Source organism: Uloborus diversus, chromosome 2, assembly GCF_026930045.1.
Source record: "Uloborus diversus isolate 005 chromosome 2, Udiv.v.3.1, whole genome shotgun sequence".
Lineage (NCBI taxonomy): Eukaryota > Metazoa > Arthropoda > Arachnida > Araneae > Uloboridae > Uloborus > Uloborus diversus.
Window position 1 is genome coordinate 215,327,531 of NC_072732.1, and position 15,056 is coordinate 215,342,586.

General features: G+C 34.5%; 2 protein-coding genes across 2 annotated transcripts in view; both read right to left on the reverse strand.

Moving 5' to 3' along the window:
- LOC129216795 (macrophage mannose receptor 1-like) overlaps positions 1–2,729 on the reverse strand; it is a 58,777-nt gene extending 56,048 nt beyond the window's left edge. Inside the window, exon 1 of the mRNA XM_054851011.1 lies at positions 2,672–2,729. Coding sequence (XP_054706986.1) covers positions 2,672–2,714 — 43 coding nt within the window. The 5' untranslated portion in view covers positions 2,715–2,729. The remainder of the gene's footprint in view (positions 1–2,671) is intronic.
- Positions 2,730–6,683: 3,954 nt separating this feature from the next.
- LOC129217678 (C-type mannose receptor 2-like) overlaps positions 6,684–15,056 on the reverse strand; it is a 55,187-nt gene continuing 46,814 nt past the window's right edge. The window contains exons 10-12 of the mRNA XM_054852009.1: positions 13,875–14,045; positions 8,570–8,659; positions 6,684–7,084 (exon numbers count right to left, since the gene is read on the reverse strand). Of these exons, the coding sequence (XP_054707984.1) occupies positions 6,927–7,084; positions 8,570–8,659; positions 13,875–14,045 (419 nt within the window). The 3' untranslated portion in view covers positions 6,684–6,926. The remainder of the gene's footprint in view (positions 7,085–8,569; positions 8,660–13,874; positions 14,046–15,056) is intronic.

Here is a 15,056-nt window from a genome sequence, read left to right on the forward strand (position 1 = left end):
TAATTAAAACACCTTAATTTCTGCGAAATTAAAAACCTGTCATTGAAATTCAAATCCTTTATTTTCGAAGGCTTTCCTCCATTCAAATCATTATTCAGTACTTCATCTCAACTTTTGGTCGATAGCGAACTATAAATTTGATATTGTTTTTGTTTCTCACGTGATTCTTCGAGGCTTTTCTCAAGTCAAATCATAATGTTTCTGTCTTTTGCTTTTATTTTTTCAAAACTAGAAACGAAGTTTTTAAGAACATCATCACAGGCGGACTATCCTTTTGAATTTAGAAGAGTGCAGTTTCCTGTTAAAGTTTGCTTTGCAATAACCATTAATAAGTCACAAGGACAGACATTAAAAGTAGCAGGGATCGATTTAAGAGAAGACTTTTTTTCACACGACCAATGTTATGTAGCTTGCTCCAAAGCCAGTTCATCAAGCAGTTTAATAATTTTAGCACGAGAAACAAAAAACTAAAAATGTTGTATACAAAGAAGTTCTAGCTTAAACATAGGTATAACAATAAAATGTGGATGACCTGTGTTTGCAAAGATAATCAATACTTTAAAAGGATCGTTAATAACAGTTAAAGATCGGTTAAGGACAAGGGCATATATATATATAAGGAGTCCAGGGTCCCCGGGATCCTTCCCAAATTAGAAAAAGTTATAGGTAACAAGTAATTATTATAGGGGATTTTCGAAACTAGGTGCACCAAGCACTGTTAACCCCTGCTAATTCCATTACCCGAGCAATGCCGGGTACGGGAATGCTAGTATATATATATATATATATATATATATATATATATATATATATATATATATATATATATATATATATATATATATATATATATATATATATATATATATATATATATATATATATATATATATACATATATATATATATATCAACGCACAGCCGAAACCGCTGAAGCTTCAGACTTGAAATTTGGCAGGCATGTTCGCTTGATTACGAAAGTAACCACTAAGAAAGGATTTTTTGGAATCTCAATTAGTTCGGGAGAAATTAATTAAAACCTCTTAATTTCTGCGAAATTAAGACCTGTCATTGAAATTCAAATCCCTTATTTTCGAAGGCTTTCCTCCATTCAAATCATTATTCAGTACTTCATCTCAACTTTTGGTCGATAGCGAACTATAAATTTGACATTGTTTTTGTTTCTCACGTGATTCTTCGAGGCTTTTCTCAGGTCAAATCATAATGTTTCTGTCTTTTGCTTTTATTTTTTCAAAACTAGAAACGAAGTTTTTAAGAACATCATCACAGGCGAACTATCCTTTTGAAGTTAGAAAAGTGCAGTTTCCTGTTAAAAGTTTGCTTTGCAATAACCATTAATAGGTCACAAGGACAGACATTAAAAGTAGCAGGGATCGTTATAATTAAACTAACACACAAATGAATTCCAGGGACAACGATAATTTTTTTGTGTCAATCGCTTAAAGTTTTAGGCTTATTTTTAGTTTTTTTCAAATATAAACCTTGAAGTGACTACTGCTGAAGCACTCTGAAGCACTGGCCTTTTACCGGTGTGTTTACCTTATATTATATTTTTCTACCCATTATTAAGCAAATGCATTTATATTTAGTGTTTCTAAAAAAAAAAAAAAAATGCTGAATTATAAACCTATATTACGAAATTTATAATATTACTAAATTAGATATTAAAAATTGTTTATAAATAGAAAATAATTTTATTAAAATATAAGAAGAAAAAGTAACAAAAGCAGAAAGTGAAATTTGTTCCAATTAAGCAACGCATAACATGCATGTCAGTGCATTTTAAAAAGCAGAAATTTGAGGCAGGGGTGCTCACGAGGGGCGGGGAGGGGGAGGAGAGTCCATGCCACAGACTGCGGCGGTGAAATTTTTTGGTAGGTAAACTTATGAGGGCTTTTGATATCACGTGTGGGGGGGGGGGGAGGGAGCGTCCATGGTACAGACTGCGGCAGTGAACTTTTTAGGTAGGTAAATTTATGGAGCTTTTGATATCATGTGTCTGGGGGGGAGGGGGGGGGGGCGTCCATGGTACAGACTGCGGCAGTGAAATTTTTAGGTAGGTAAATTTATGGAGCTTTTGATATCATGTGTCTGGGGGGGAGGGGGGGCGTCCATGGTACAGACTGCGGCAGTGAAATTTTTAGGTAGGTAAATTTATGGGGCTTTTGATATCATGTGTGTGTGGGGGGGGGGGTAGTTACTTCAGACCAAATTATTGATTTTCCCTACAATTCTGTCCGGGTTTACATTTTTAAAAATTAATTTTTGAAAAAAATCGCATTTTTCATTTCAAACAGTGTGTATTTCACAATGATTTTCGGCCTAAAAAAGCCTTTTATGTTATACATTTCATTCAACTACTTCAAATACACATTGTTTCTGCACAATTTTCAGTTCTCCTTATGATTCGAACTACCGTTATACATAAATCACGATTTGGTTAAAACAGCTTTTCATCTCTTGAAAAATTCGCAAGTTCAAGCAAAACCTGCTTGAGCACTTCGATAAATCATGTCTCTAAATTTTTTTAAATATGTTTCGCATGTGCTCGTAATATTCGCAGCTAACTACTGATAGTTATTCTAACTTGAATGTTAATACTTCGCAAAATATAAAAACTAAATTATTATAACTATGCTTAAGTCCTTACCTAGATGAAAACCAATAACAAGACACCAAGTTATCCATGCCATTCTGTTTCATATTTTGCCAGCAGCGGATGTGACGTAATATAAAACAGGAAGATGCTACTTCAAAATTTCAGTGGAAAGTAAAGAACTTCCTTTTTTGAAACATTATTCACGTTATTTTACTTCAGTGCATGACAATAATAAGGCTGCAAATTAGGAGTGGGACTGATTTTGGGTTAAAGTAGTCGGAGTCGTGGAGCAGTGATGGGGCTGATTTTGGGCTAAAGTAGTCGGAGTCGTGGAGTCGGAATGGGGCTGATTTTGGGCTAAAGTCGTCGGAGTCGTATATTCGGAATGGGGCTGATTATGGGCTAAAGTAGTCTGAGTCGGCAGTCTAAAATTTAAAATTCCAAGAGTCGGAGTCGCTCATTTTTCCTCTAACTCCGCAGCCTTGTAATCACCTACTTAAACAGAAAGATTATTTATCATAATCTTCCGAGTAAAAAAGTTATGCTTTATTCCGAAACTGAGAAAAATACCTCAAAAGCTATTTGTGCATTTTATTACTTCCTTTTACATAGCAAAGGAAGTATTGTATTCGCGAAGAAAATTTCCCTCAAGGTTCGACCTAAACTTACCTTTTACTCATCCCCGAATGAATGTTGAGTGTTCTTTTTTGACCCCACTGCGCGTGCATATATGCCTAAGAACGTATGGACTCACGAAATACCCATTCTGACCATCCCCAAGGGAATCACCACGAGTTTTCTCCCCATGTCTGTATATGCGTATGCATGTACGTATGCACGTATGTATGTACGTATCTCGCATAACTCAAAACCAGTATGCCTTAGAAGGTTGATACTTGGTATGTAGACTCTTAATGAGGTCTAGTTCTGCACCTCTCCTTTTGATTGCATTCGGATATTCCAAAAGGGGTCTTTTACACCTTTCTGTTGGGAAAATCAGAGTTAATTTCAATGCAAACTCAAGTGATGTTATGATTCGGCGAAAATTTGGCTATAGCTAAGCTTTTGGTCGCTAAGTTTTTTTCGCCAGACAAATTTGGCGAAAAAGGATAATTAACGAATCTGGTTTCAATTTGTCGTTATAGTCGATAGTTAGAGAGTTAATCATTGAATCACGTTAAAACTGTCGATATCGGGAAAATTAATCTTTGTAAAACGCTTTTTTGCTTCAGTTTATGACAAACTAAGGAAGAAAATTTTAAAAGCGTTTCCATGTTTTTTTCAGCTATTCAAAAAACATGCATTATTTAATAGATGTAAAAGGAAGTCGTGATGTGTTCACATCAGATTTTATTAAAATAAAATCATATGGACAGTTCTCTAAAAAAAGATGTTATTTTGCCTTTTAAGCTATTTAATTGCACAATTTTTCACAAGGGGTGCAGTATTATATTTTTAGAAGACAATTTACGTATTTTTGTTGACAACATCTTTATTTATTTAAGAGGCATTTAGGATTAAATGTGTAAATTTGACAAAATTTATGAATGTAATCTTTATTTTCTTAGTTTTCCTTAGTTTTGGTTCATTAATCAATGTATTAATTACTACTTCATTAAATTTATAATATAAAATCTACATAAATATGCTAAAAATTTTAAGAATTTTTTAATAACACACATCAACGAATTTTTCAAATGATTTTCGATTAAACTTATGGAATTAAACAACCAGTCCATAGTTTAAAAAATTACTTTTAAAAAATAAAAATAATAATAAAATTAAAAAATATATATAATAAAAGAATAAATAAATTAAAATTAAATAAATAAATTAAATAAATAAAAAATAGAGCATACAAAATATTAGAAATAATGCGTTTGTATCATTTTATTCTAAGGTTATCTTCACCATACACACAACTTTTGCGCAGAATGGATATAATATTACACACATTTTGAGCAAAGGTTCACTTATTACAAAAATAAAAAAGAACAAAGTTTCTTAATAATGTTAAAAGTAACTTATTATGAGTAAGGATAGTAGTGACTGATGTGTCTTTTTTCTTTTTACACAGATAATTAAGGCACAATCAGGAAACTTCAGAATTTTCGAAACACAAAACTCTTATTTGCTAACTATGTTATGATGGCTGTTACTAAAACTGAAAGTCATTTGATCTGCTAGTTACATTTAGTGATCATGTAAGCCTCTTAAAACTGTAGGATGGTAATGACGCAAAATGCTGTAAACAAGTTTTAACAATGCAATTAACATATTAATGTATGCTATTGAACAAAAAAGAAACGTGATTTCAAATTAGGATGCTTGAAGCATTGCAAAAATCGATTTTAGAGATACATTTTAGTTTTATTGAAGTCTAAGTAGATCATTAAAGACCGAAATTCTGACTAGAGACTGGATTTTAATAACATTTTATTACCTGCATCAAGCCTCCTTATAAATAAGTATTATTTAGCACTGTTAAATGCCTGTTATCTTGTTCTTTGGAAGGTGAAAAATAAGTAAGAATGAAAAAGAAAAGGAGAACACTTTTGTAAGCTTGCCGTGAGCCTGGAACAAGAAATTGCATTTATCTAGAGATTTGCCCATAAACAGCAAAATATACGTTTTCAGTCAGTTTTTGTTTAGAACAGTTAAAGTTTGGGGATTGCCATTCGATTTTTAGTTTTATTTGCATAAGTTTACTTTTAACTTGGAGCAATGTCAAAAGGCAAACATGAGGAACCTGCACCTTTAAGATAGCATTCCACTTTGGATACGACAACAAACTAAAAACTATTTATTTGCATTTCAAAAATCTTATTCTCTGACGCGGTACAGTGCCCGCCGCTTATTTTAATCACATTCGTTCTCAGGACATTTGATTTTATGAAGCGGCAGATTTTATAAAACGGCATACCTACATTTAAAAAATTGAAAGGTTTTGAAGTTTAAATACTTAAAAAAAAATGAATTACGTCATTTATTTTTGTTTGAAGTATTTCAAAATACAGTTGTCATTTTTAACTAACCATGAGGTGTTTTTTTTTTTTTTTGTTATTTTTTTACACACGGGTCTTAAAATATTGGCGTATTGCAGTTTGGTTAACAGAATTTGAGAGTAAGGGTTCAATATCGTTTAAGATTTTACAAAATGCATTGTACCTTTCAACGTTATATTTTTCTCTTTGCTCTAAAGTGCATAGTATAACGTAAACATCAAGCTCTTTTCTGACATCTATTGAAGAGGGAAAATTTGGCAACGAGATTTCCTCATTTTCCGAGACCTTCTATTTCACTTCTTGATGACTCTTTATCAATTTTGTACGCAAGATGTCCAAAAGTGATTTTATAAAACGGCGATAATGATTTTATTAAGAGATGGTTTTAACATGTCTCGATACTGCAATGATTCTGTTCTTCCAGATTTGATTTTAAAAAGCGGCTGATTTTATTAGTGGCGGGTACTGTACTGCATCAAAATCAAAATGTCCAGTGGATGGAGGTAGTGAGAAGCAAAGGGATGTAAGTGTCAAAATTAAGAAATTGGAGATAACCAGTACAAATTGGTAGGTGAACCTCTCCTCTATCTTGGGGCAGGAGATTGTACTAGTAGCTCTGGTAGGTGCTGCTGTACAGCATGATTTAGAAGAAAATTTCAATGAAAGCCCACCTAGGATCTGATCTTTAAAAGCGTTTTACTCGAAACTTAAAATAGTCCACTTGCATCCCTTTGCTTCTCACTACCTCAATGTTAAATTAGTCCAAGCTCATTACATAAATGTGCTATTATTAAATTTCAGTCTTTTTAAATAGCAGTTCACAAGCAATCCATGCAGAACAATAAACGAAAAGATTCTGCTTCTGCGCCATTTTGCTTTAATGCCAAACTTAATGTCCCCTTCTTCCTCGCCTTTTGCGAAAAAGCGAAGAACACGGTTATTTTGATAAATTTTGAAAGAAGGTAAACTTTGATAGATTAATGTAAAACACAGTGTATACACCATAGAAATAATTTATTTTACACCTTTGTCACAATTATTGTGGATGCTTTGGAATAGAAATTTTTTTGTTCATTTTAATGCAATTTGATTAAGAACAAACAAATGTACACACATCACACTTTCTTTTGTGAAACACGTTTTGCGTGAAACAATATCATAGGTATAGCTGTTTGCTATCCAATCAACGTTTGTCTTTTCATGTTGAACATCCTCAGATTACGTGATAAACTGTTCGATATCCAAGCAACGTTGTACTTTCTTGGTTACCGTCTTGTTCAGTTGACAGATTTGGTGTTGGTTTATTTATTGTGAAATTCGAGAGATAATCTGTTATTGATATTCTTGGTTCTTTGAATCTTGACATAGTACATCCAAAGTATTCTTAACAAAATATCAAAGCATATTATTGTCACTAGTGCAGCAACTAGAATATTAAAACTTGATGTTGGAACACAACCTAAAACAGAAAAGGATAATAATTAATTATGCGAAATGGCAAATAACGCCGTAAACAGTACTATAACACGAGAATTAATAGCGGAGGTAAACAAAGCGACGGGATACTTGGCGATATCTTTGTCTGCTTGGCGTTGGTAGATAAAAATCCACGGCAATTCGAATAGCTTTTTCGAAGCATAAATCCCAAAGGACATAATTGTCTTTTTGGAGGCATAAACTTGGAGTCCCGATTCCGTGATTTGCTAAAGATGGAGCATATCACGGATCGCTTCGGACTGTAAGTTGGACAGCTTACGAGTTTGATCTAATTAGTAGTGCGTTAGCAGTAACTGTGGTACGAAATAATGTAGGAAATCGTACGAAACTGTGTTATGCTTCAATGCTCGCTTGTATCCCCTCGTAGAGGTGACTCAACAGGCAATTAAAATGTCCATTCATTTGTGATTTTCGAAGTAATAAATAATAAATGATTTTTTTTACGTCAATGTTTTCTTCATATACGTAAAATGTCGTTTCATTGTGACAGCTTTTTCTGGGTGCACCGATTTTTGTTTGTAATGGAATGTAATAAGTTTCTAAATACAAGAAAACGTTTTAGATCTAGGGCTTTACTCTAACTAATCTGAAGCAGCCTGAAGTTCTCAAATTTCCTAATAAGTACAAAGGTTTCTAAAAATGGTTTCAGTAGGATGGATCTTTGTGGCCTTGGAGTATTCTAGTGCTTCTGATCGAAATGCTGATGCCCTAACTACTGGGTATTCTCTGGTCTGCTAATTTAAATTTAAAACTTATAGAAAATTGCCCGTCAAGGTATGACGGGTGAAAATTGCTTCTGCATTTACACGAAGCAATTGCCTGTTTGGTGATATTTTGATATTAACCCCTGATTCCAGTGGATTAAACATAAACTCCAGCAGGTAGCGTTCATTATTGACCAGTATTCCGTTTCTTCATTCCCCTGAAAAATCCGCAGTCTTACCAGTAAAACAGTTAAGTGACCGGATCGAGTTTAGCCTTGTCTAACTACAGCATTTTCCTTCATGTCAAACATTACCAAAAAAATTGTCAAATGATCATGCTATTTCGCGAGCTTCACTGTTGGTGACGTCAGGAGCATTACTCGATCAGTGAATTCGCTATTATATATATAAGGAAATCCGGTGATGGTGCTGCCATCTATCGGTATATAAAATAATGGAGGCAAGGCACTTAGCATGCAGTCCTCGACATAAATACAGTTGTAGTCAGTTGTGACTCGGAATCGGAATATATAAGGATATCAATTCATGAAATATTGATTTTTTTTTTTTTTTTGAAATTTGAGGCAGTTTAACTACTACCAATTATTTCATGTTCACATACGCTTGATAGATACCTATTGCAATTCAGTAAGTTTTATAAATATAGTTTGTTTTCTTTATAGGTTAAGCGAGAGATAATAAGATGCCGTAAAAACAAAATCAAAGATTCAATCACTTATTACTTGTGTATTTCTCTTCACACATTTTCTTCTGTTCTTCATTTGCCTCTACTGCTGTTCCTTCTATCTTTTCACGCTTCACAGTCGGTAACACTGTAAAATAGAAATGTAAGTTTTTTTTTTTCAAAGTTAATATTCAATACAATACCATTTAAAATGTATGGATCAAGCAATTGCGTTTTACAGGAGGTGAAGTAGGCAGAAAAGGTTTATGAAAAAATGCTTCACCACGAACATAAGAAAATAAAATTTAAAATTCTGAAATGTAGAATTATCCCATGCAATTGCGTATCTCAACATTTTACACGGATTGTTGGTCAACATGAAGTATTTCGTTACAGAACTCTATATAAACTGCAGTCCAATCACGCCACAGCTCTCTAAAATAGAATTATGTTAACGTAAATAACAGCATAAATAACAACCAATCAGAAAGCTAGACAGTACAAGGTCACGTTAATTGAAGAAAAATCCGTTTTGTCAGTGTCTTCTTATCGCCATTTTCACCGCCAACATCAGCCAATCATCAACTGTTCAGCACTGAGGTGCGCTAAAACGCGGCTGAATTTCTGAGGCCATCAGGTCAAAATCGATTACTTTTTCAGTTCACTTGAATTAATATAAATACAGGTTAGGATGATTAACGTAAATGAACTGCAAATAAATTTTCAAATAAAGACAGTAAGAATTAATGTAAAAAAAATCACTTTTTGATACGATTTTTTTAAAAAGGTTAAAAGAAGAAATTAAAAAAAATTGAATTTTTGACGTCTTGAATTCAAATTATGCTTTCGACAATCATGTGTGTGTGTGTGTGTGTGTGTGTGAGCAGGCGTTTGTGTATGTATGCGCGTGTGTGTATTAGGGTGCATCTTATTTTTGAAGATGTTATTTTTTCCTGAGGCACCCTCTCATTTTGTTCCTTTGGATGAAAAAGAAATTCACATATCATAAAAATAAAAATTGAATGAAATTTAGAGGTTGCTACCATTCTTGCAAAATTTGAAATCTATTTTTTTTTGCATTGATTATTATAATATTTGTTTATGTTATCTTTTTGTCATTAATATATAGTAATAAATAAGATTGTTACTGACTTTGAAATTATTTCATATTTTATTAAATCATGTTAATTAACTGTAGCTACAATCAACTCTAAACCTCTTAACTAACAGTTGGTTAGCAACTCAAAGAAACACAAGTTGTCAGTTAGGAACTCAAAAAGAAAATTAAAAGAGTTCTATTTCAATAATCGGAAACAAAATTATTGGAATCCATCATTAGATTGTTTGCTTGACCTTGCTCTTGCTGATGATATTTCACGCAAGATTTCACTTCCAGGCGAGAAATTATTTCTAACTGAAAGAAAACTAGGAGGACAAGGTGAAATTGGTAACAAATAAATCTCTATTTAAAAAGGCAACAGAATTTGCGAGAAAAGAAGAAATTTCGGCAGAAAGAAAATTATGAAGAATCTGAATCAACTGTAGCTGAAGCATTTTTTTTTTAGCCTCTGTTGTAACTGAATGTACTTTGACTGATTCTGAAGAACAAGAATTTGCAATAAAATTTATCTAGATTGATCTTTTGTTGTTAAATAGCATTTTCACTTACAAGAAGGAAACTGTTGCTTCAAGTAATTTTATTTGACATCTACGTGTCATTTCTGAAGAGACAAACTGGCTCTTTCAACCAAACCAAGACCAAATTGGTCTCTTTCTTAAAGAAACCTGAAACAACCTCCTCCAATGAAGCACTGAACAGCAGATGTTGTAGAACTAAAACCAAAGGAAAAAAAATTAGAGGATTTCAGTACTAACATTCAGATTTTTCACCATAAAGGTCTTTTCATCAAGTGTTTTTGAAGAGATATTTTCAAATAGTTTGGATGATAAGTAGTAATTAGAAAAAGGCTTGTATATTTCACATTACTAGAAACAAAGGGGAAAAAATTGCAATATTAGTGAATGTAAAAGACTGAAATTGTAAACCGAAGATATGAATGGTGTAGTGGAACTTTCGCATGATTTTTGTTTGACATTATTACACAGCATAGCAACCATGAAATGCTTATTATTTTTTTGTATGTATAGGAAATAAGTATTTGGGTTATGTTTCTACCTTCAACCAACCCAATTTCATGTTGATGTCAAATATTGCAATAGAAAATTGGGAATATATTTTTATTCTATTTTTTCATAATGAACGTAATTTTAATCGCTGGTAGCAACCTCTAAATTTTGTTCAAATTCTATGAAACTTTTAAGTTGGTGTTTTTTCATCAAGAGGAAGCAATTAAAGGAGTGCCGCATAAGAAATTCAAATTTTTTTCAAAAAGTGCATTATAAGACTCACCCTAGTGTGTATGTGTAAAGGCATATATGTTTGTAGGCGTTTGTGTATGTGCACGAGTATTTGTGTGTGTGTCTACAATTGAGCAAAGAGTTTTCCCTTCAGTTTCTTTCCCTCCCCCTCAACCACCATGGTACCCTTCACCGGTTAAGCTAGAAATGGCAGGTACGAAGGTATCATTGGTTTAAAATAAAATAAAATAAAATAATGAAGATCTGGTTATTATGGCAAATTAGCACTCATATACTCATCATTTAATTTACGATGCATTATGGGATTTTTTTTCTTACTTATTTAAAATGACAAGGATTAGTAATCTGAAAATTTTGTTTTCAGGTGAAGTTTTGCTTTTTAACTTCATCTATGTTGATGTTTTTCCTGAAAAAAAAAAAAAAAAAAAAACGTGAATCTGCATAAGTTAAGCATTGAGTAAACGCAAAATTTTCTTCGTAAAAAATATTAAAAGAACTGTAGTTAAGGAAAGCCTAGCCCAGCAGCATAACAATGCAGCGATTAGGATCTGCATAGCCTTCGCAAAGCTGCCAGGTTAGGTTTGCCTCGACTAAAAGGCCCCTATATATACGAGCCGGCGGCGCATCAGAGAGGTGAGAGAAGAGTGGTGAAGAGTGAAAGAGTGGTTTTCTTTTCTGGCGAGTTGTCGCGTTTGGTGATTGTTCACTGCGACCGATTATTAGCTGCACGTGAATTGTTTGCTAAATAAAATATTATTTACGGCAAACTTGGCGAAACACAAAATTTTGCTGTGGTAACCCCAGCTCCGCAACAATGAAAAATCCGATCCAAAATGGCTGAAAAGCTGATGCGTCGGCCTATCTATATAGCTGCTCTAGCCTCGACTATAGCCAAGCTTATACTCTTGTCGTCATGGTAATGAAAAATCAGAACAACAACAGCTTTGGTCGAATGAAGATATTAAGCAATACGTGATTTCTCAAAAAAAAAAAAAAATTTGAATTTAAATTATACTTTTCGCAATCACGAGTGTGTTTGTGTGTGGGTGTATGTGTGTTTGTGTGTAGGGGGTATGTGTATGTGTGTGTAGGCATGTATGTTTGTGTCTGTGTGTGTGTGGGGGGGGGGGTATGTGCATGTGTGTGTAGGCATATGTTTGTGTCTGTGTGCAGGCATGAATGTGTGGGTAGCTGTGTGTATGTGTTTGTGTGTGTATGTGTATGTAGGTGTATGTGTGTGTATGTGTTTGTGTGTGTAGGTGTGTGTGTGTGTGTAGTTGTATATGTATGCGCGTGTGTGTAGGACATGGATGCAACCTGGAGACAGCTTTCGCTGTAGGAGCAGCATCGTGAGGGGCCAGTCAACGGTGATGGTGCGGAGGGTGGCGGTGGGAAAATAAAATGATAGGACGCCAAAAACAGTCAAGTGAAAGCAATAAGCAATCGTGATTGCTCAAAAAAAAAAATGAATTTTGACCTCTTGAATTCAAATTATGTTTTTCGCAATCACGAGTGTGTGTGTGTGTATGTAGGCATGTGTGTTTATGTGTGTGAAGGGGGTAAGTTTGTTTGTGTGTAAGGGGTATGTGTATGTGTGTGTAGACATGTGTGTTTGTGTCTGTGTGCAGGTATGAGTGTGTGGGTAGTTGTGTGTATGAGTGTTTGAGCGTGGTGGGGAATGTGTAGGTGCGTGTAGGCATATGTGTTTGTGTCTGTGTGCAGGCATGAGTGTGATGAGTGTGTGGGTAGTTGTGTGTAGGTGTGTGTGTATGTGTAGGTGTCTGTATGTATGTGTAGATGTCTGTATGTATGCGTGTGTGTGTATGTATGTGTTTGGGTGTGTGTGTGTGTTTGTGTGTGTGTATGTGTGTGTAGGTGTGTGTAGGTGTATGTATTTGTGTGTGCGCTTGTGTGTGTAGTTGTGTATGTATGCGCTTATGTGTAGCATATGGATACAACTTGGAGACGGTTTTCGCTATAGGAGCAGCATCGTGAGGAGCCGGTCGACGGCGATGCTGCAGAGGGTGCTGGCGGGAAAATAAAATGATAGGAATTCAAAACAGTCAAGTGAGAACAATAAGCAAAGGTGATTGCTCAAAAAAAAAGGGAAGGAAATCAAACTAAATTTGAGCTATTCTAAGTTATTTCGAACATTTTGACAGAAACTTTAGAAAAATTCTATTACGTCTATTAGAATGCAACAGAAAAAAAAATCATTCGATACTTATTCGCAAGTCCCGATTCACGTCCGAAATTAGGGGAAGCTGGGCCTCATTTTGGGGCCCCCACTTTCTGTTTGGGGAAATTTTTCTAAACATTTTACGCACATTGATACGACAGAGACACAACAGAATTGAGAGTTCAGTTTATTCCACCTTACCAACTGACAGAAATTTTGTTTATTACATATGTTGCATTTGAATTATCAGCAAGTTGGGTAGTAACATTTTGAATCATACTTACACTTCAAAGGAAATTAAATTTCATAAAAGTACATTGTAACATTATTAAATCAAATCTATGAAACCTCTGAAACATATGAAAACCTAGTTTGTAGCTACATTTTATCAAATTGGTCCTCCCTTTCAATAATCTAATTCTATCAAAAATTTTTGTTTAGCAAGTTCAAATGTTTGCAATTTCTTTAAAAAATGCAGTTAAAAAAAGAAACTAGAATGGCTAGCCACAGTTTTACAGTGATATTTGGGCCCCCTTAAGATTTTGAGGGGAACCTCAAGCTTTCCGAGCCTTTTGGATAATCAGGCCCTGCTTATTCGTTGTCTTACATGGGAGAAAACTGTTCAACTTTTGCCAACAATTGAACTTATGCTTGTGATTGAATTCTTTTTGAGCTTCCCCCTTCTTATACTATTTCTGTTGAGTGGAGTTAACTTCCAAAACCCCTCCATGGACACGGCCTTCCCCATCCTTGAGTTTCATGCTGTACTTGAATTATACTTAAGGTAAGGAAATGTTTCAATCACCTTTTCTAGCGGAGCAAATGAAGCCATGTAATTTTCTGTCGCACAAAATATTATGGAACCTCATGGTCGTTCCGGACAAGCAGCCGCAGTTCTCTAAGTCTGAGTTGGGCTCGTTTGCATCCCAGTACTGGAAGTCAAATGGAGAGCGATCGGCCCAAACAAAGTTGTTTCCTATGAGCAAAAAAAAGAGACTCAATGAATGAAATGCACTCTAATTAAGGAACAGCAGAAATAAACTTTAGTCCATAGATGATGCCTCATTTTTGTTCGACAAATTCAATCAGCTCCCCCGAGCGCCACTAAGTCACAATACTCGTTACTCTTTTCCCTTTGTCACATGTCAGGCTGTTTTTGATAAGCATATCCCTATAAAAAAGCATGATCTCACACTTCTTGTTTACCCCCTCCTTCCCCCTTGTCACAAACTGTCACAGTTTAATGAACCCCTTCCCCAAAAGAGTGACATCTTTCGTAGACAAACCTTTAGTCCATTGTTGTGCTCATTTCTGCTGAGGCAACAAAAATGTATCTTTACTGTTTATATAGTTGGCTGATTCTGTTGGACTTTTTGGCACAAGAGCCTTAGTAGGTTACACTGTTAAAACTACAGGTTGCGTTTGGCACCTTTCAGGGGTGAAACGCTTGTTCACCAGCGGCACCCGATAGAGAGCCGAAATTGCACCCTTGCAAGGGTGAAAAACTAGCTCCCTTCACCCAACTTGCACCGTAGGTGAAAGATGGTACCCTAGATGAGAAAACTGGCTCATATAGAGATTCCCCCCCCCCCCCCCCGTGTTGTGTGCGTTTTTGAATACAATTGTGTTTTATTTATTTTGATTTATTTATACGAAGGCATTTGATCATATTTCAACTTTCGAACATAGTTTAGAAGTGCTCATGACTTTAATTTGTCTGTTCGTGCACTAACATTCTTATATTCACACTTGGATTGCTCAGTAATTAATATGTTGTTGACAACTTTTACTGCATGATCCGTACTGAAAATGAACAGGGAAGGTATTTATCATCATTTGCCGGAACAACCAGAAATATTAGGTAATTTTAGATTAGAATCATGGAGAAATAAAAGCGTTTCATAAACGTTTAAAATTTTAGTCGAGCGTAACATATCAATATTTATTATAAGATTCGATATTTAAATATCCTTCTGGGCGTACAAGA